This window comes from Oryzias melastigma, linkage group LG20 (genome assembly GCF_002922805.2).
Source record: "Oryzias melastigma strain HK-1 linkage group LG20, ASM292280v2, whole genome shotgun sequence".
Classification (NCBI taxonomy): domain Eukaryota; kingdom Metazoa; phylum Chordata; class Actinopteri; order Beloniformes; family Adrianichthyidae; genus Oryzias; species Oryzias melastigma.
The window spans coordinates 12159246-12163699 of NC_050531.1; the positions used below are offsets into that span (position 1 = coordinate 12159246).

At 38.9% G+C, this 4454-nt stretch overlaps 1 protein-coding gene across 1 annotated transcript in view; it reads right to left on the reverse strand.

The window, feature by feature from the left end:
- LOC112151560 (polycystic kidney disease 1 like 1) overlaps nt 1-3455 on the reverse strand; it is a 22946-nt gene extending 19491 nt beyond the window's left edge. Inside the window, exons 1-4 of the mRNA XM_024280545.2 lie at nt 2310-3455; nt 1514-1662; nt 1055-1201; nt 739-953 (exon numbers count right to left, since the gene is read on the reverse strand). Coding sequence (XP_024136313.2) covers nt 739-953; nt 1055-1201; nt 1514-1662; nt 2310-2548 — 750 coding nt within the window. The 5' untranslated portion in view covers nt 2549-3455. The remainder of the gene's footprint in view (nt 1-738; nt 954-1054; nt 1202-1513; nt 1663-2309) is intronic.
- Nucleotides 3456-4454: the final 999 nt, after the last annotated feature.

Here is a 4454-nt window from a genome sequence, read left to right on the forward strand (position 1 = left end):
TTATTTTTTTTATGTCTTAAAATTTCTCGGAAATGCAACAAAATAAAGACTTTCGAATTTGGGAGATTTGTATCCCTTTTTGGGATATTTATCAATGACATCTCCCAGTATTTAAAGTCAACACAAAAAAAGTTATTCGTGAACTTTTGAATTTTTTTTTTCAGATTACATTTTAACTTTGTAATTGCTTTTTTAAATTTTATCTACTGATATAAAGCTATTTTTATAGATTTAATATGATTTTTGTCAAATATGCCCCCAAAAAGAGTTTTTTTTTCAAGTAATTTTCTTTTAGTGGGGAACTTTGAGTGAATTCTTCTTGCGGCAAAGTTTTCTTTTAGTCCTCAGAGCAGGGAAGGTAAATTTATATATATATATATATATGTATATATAAATATTGTTCATCTCTCCCTTTTTTTAATAAATTTCTTGCAAAACTTAAAGAAAAAACAGCTGGGATCAAGTATGAAATTATGAAGGGAAATTTTGCATCATCAAAGTCAATAATACCCAAAGATGAAAATAAAATATTTTTTAATACAATTCTACTTAATGTTCTCAGTAAGAAAATAAATATTTTTTAATTGCAAACAAAGAAAAACGCCTTTATCTCAGCGTTTTGTAGAAAATACATAGATATCAGTAAATTAATGTTTTTATTCTGAAATTAATTTAATATTTTATTTTTTTTATTTTAATAATCTTTAGAAAATGACTGAAACTGCTAGTCTGACTCACCAGAGAGCCCTTTAAACGGTCGGAGCTGTGCAGGCGGGTCGTCTCTGTTCCGTCTTTGTCCTGGGGGGCAAAGCAGCAGCTGTAGTCTTTTACCAGACCATCCCTCGCGCTGCATACTTCCTCAACGAGCTCCCTGTCGGGGCCAAAACGTGTGCAGGAGACGCGGCAAGAGACCTCCAGAGAGAGCTCTAAGTGGAGGCCAGAGGCATGAACATCTGGAGAGAAAGTCAAAGGAAGAAAGAAATTAAAGCTTTTTTAGTTGTTTAAATGTTTCCTGATCAATCCACAGATTTCCCTTTTTTTCTTCAGAGCATACCCTTTTTATGTTTTTCTGATGTGTTCCAGATCCAGTCAGAGCACGCAGTGAACAAATCATCATGCGACACGTTGACTTGAGGGGAACTTTGACCTCTGGAGGTCATCACAGAAACACGGAGGAAGTCCTCCTTCAAACCTTCATTCTCTGGACAGAAGAAGAACATAACAGTGATTTGTAAAGATATTATGAATTGTTTGATAAGATTGGAAATATTTTTTATAGTTAAATTGTAAATATTATTTGGTAAAATGCCATAAAAATCATAAAATGTAACCAATTTTTATTTCTTTTTTTTTCCCTTTTTTTGTGGTTTTTATTTTATGAACACAACATAAAAAGCTACAAATTATTTTCCTTATAGATATTTTTCTGAGTTTTTTTTTTACTGTTTCTCCATTTTCTTCAGCTATCAGAAGTTGAATGATGGAATTACATTAAAAAATAGTACCAGCTGACCCGTGCACTCCTGAAAACAAACTCCCAAGTTTCCAGAAACCTTTCTGGCACAAGTCCTCCCACCTTGCTCCCGTCCTGGAGAGCCTGACGCTCTTAAGCTGCACTGAAACAGCCCTTCAATTCTGTCAAGTGCCACCATTCCATCCTGTCTAAGAGCAGAGAAAAAGAAAAGAACCACTGACATTTTTTTAAACCGGATCAAGATGGAGCAGATGAAGCCAGGAAGGCAGCAGCTTGTCTCACCTTTGTCTTTCACTTCCTGTTTTCACATCTTTTGTCTCTTCATTGGAAGACGTGTTGAAACTCAGCAGACCATGCAGCTGGTTGCCACAGTAACAGCAACACACTGAGGGGAGAGCTGCAACCTGGTGCCTTTACCAACAAATATTAATTTATTTTATGTTTCTTCCTCCTCTTAGTGGGACAGAAGCAGAAATGTGATGTTGGATGAATGTAGTCCAAACCAGAAAAATGGCTTTTTGATTTGAAGGATTTTGGTAGAATGTGTTACATATATATTTGATATATATCAGCATTTTATTATTTTTGTAAAAATAGAAAATTAAAACTTTGAGAAGGGTAAAAAATAAAAAAATGCATGCTCAATGAAACTAAATGGAGTCTTTTCAAATTGCAAAAGTGTAATTCACTGAAAATAAACTGTTCTTATGATTGGTGACTTTAATAAAAATCTATTTTCATTCCACATGCGGTGCGCTCTGACTTTACTTTATTTAACTGTGTTCTTCTTCTCAAATAAAAATCCCATGTCGAGCGGAAGCGTGCTCGAACTCACCTCTTATCCTTGCAGCAGCCCGCCGGGTCAAGGTCACCGCCGCCGATGGATGCACAAACCTGGAGAGAGCTGGCGTTGACGCGCCCGACGCACCACCCAGAACCCTCCAGACCTGATGACGAGACAGAGGAGCGATGAAGATGCAGGGAGACGAGCGAGCAGATGCACAGAAAGAGCATGTCTGCGTGAGCGCAGAGGCCGCGCCGGGAGAGGAGAGAGGCAGACGCGCGAGGACGCATGGGCGGAGGAGAGCCTGGGAATGCATGTGCGCACGCGGGGTGTGGCGGAAGGCGCACTGAGGGACCACTGTATGCAAACGATGACGCTGTGAGAAAGAGGAGGAGAAGGAATGTGGTTTATATGTAGAGTCAAACCGATTTTATTTGTGGAAGCAACTGAATTACGCATGCGTGACACAAATTTATCTCAAAAGAGGAAAAGAATAAAAGTACAAATTTATTAAAAATTGATTAAAATAGTCTATTGGGGATGAAATCTGATATCTCCCCATTTAAAAAAATGCATACACTGGAATTAAATCTTAAAAAACAAAATGAAGTTTAGACACAAAATGTAAAATTTAAGAGAAGATTTGCTGCTTAGGCTGTCAAAAATTCTCAATAAATATATAAAAAGCTAAATGTAAAGGTGATCTGCACTACTAGATTAAAAAGAGCGTTCCCCTTGATCTTGCGTCCTCTTCTTCAGGTAAACTGACCTTTGGTCTTCCCAAGCACCGACGACCTTCAAACCATGACCACGAGCCTTCATGAAGATTTTTGTTGTTCCAAAATCCCATTTCATCCAGACAACATATATTGTTAAAATAAATACAGCCCTGAATATTCAAAAAATATATATAATGATTGGAAGTCAGTTGGCAATTTGAACACTTAGCCAATCTGGACTGTTTTTGGAAAAAAAATATTATTGGAGTTTTATTTATTTTTGTTTCAGTCTAAATGTATTTTTAGGGAATATGAATATGGGTCAATTCTTGCATATAGTTTCATATCTGGTCTTTTCTTTCGTGTTTCTGTGTCGCTTTTTGTTTCCAGCTGTCATTCCCTTCAAAGAAGCGCAAAAATAAATGTGCACATCGTGCGATTTTTGCGCATCTCGCTTGAAAATCTCCCATTGTGTCGATAAAGTGTGAAAATACAATCCCTCTCAGCGGGTTATTCCACACATTACATCTCATATGTTTGCTTGAAAGGGCCAAAACGCCAAACAGAACCAGGACAGGTCAACAACTCTGCGTGTGCATCACCGAGTCCCAAACTCCGCCGTTCCACCTTAAAAACTCTTCCTGATTAGCAGACCTCCCCTTTAAGTAGAAGTGTATAGTTCTCTATAGAGCCAGCAGGGGGCGCTTTGAGACCGCAGCATTGGAACAGCTGAGAGCTGAATGATGCGGAGAGAGGCGCAGTAAAGTGTTTACTTTGTTGAGGTGAATTTATTTTATTTTATTATTTTTGGGGGCAATTTCATTTAAGTTTGAACCTAAAGAGGTCCTTAAGTTTTTTTTTAATTCAAAGAAAAATGTTCCAAATAAATTAATAAAGTGATTCTAAAGCTGATTTCCTTTCCTTTTTATATTCAAGCAGCCGTTTCGGTCCATAAATCGTCGCTGTTTGTTTCAGGTAAATTTGCAGCGAATGTTTAAATGTCGGATAATTAGAGGTGAGTTAATTAAATGATGGTGAGCTCCATAAATACGCAGCTGAACCCCCCGGAGAGTCTGTAGAGACCCCCGAAGTTTTCCTGGATCTCACGAGAGCGGCTCTTCCAAAACATCCTGACGCGCGAAGCTTTAAGGACGCGTGACACCCGTTTGGGCCTGCGGGTGACACTTCTTCACCCGAGTCCCCCGGAGTTCGTTTGGGGGCGTGCTCGGGTCTTTCCGCACGGGGTGATCAATAAACGATCAGAATCTTTCCCGCTTTGCTGCGCGGCTGTGCGTCAGGGCGCTGCGCAACGGAGAACCCCGATAAAAACAGGAGAGGAGTTATGTAACCTGCACTGAAGAAAATAGCCCCCGCGGAGCACCGGGAGGCTGCGGGGTGAATGGCAGGAGCGACGCTTGGTATAAATAAATTAAACACGTCTAATGGAAGCACAGTTTACCTATAACCTTATATCAGG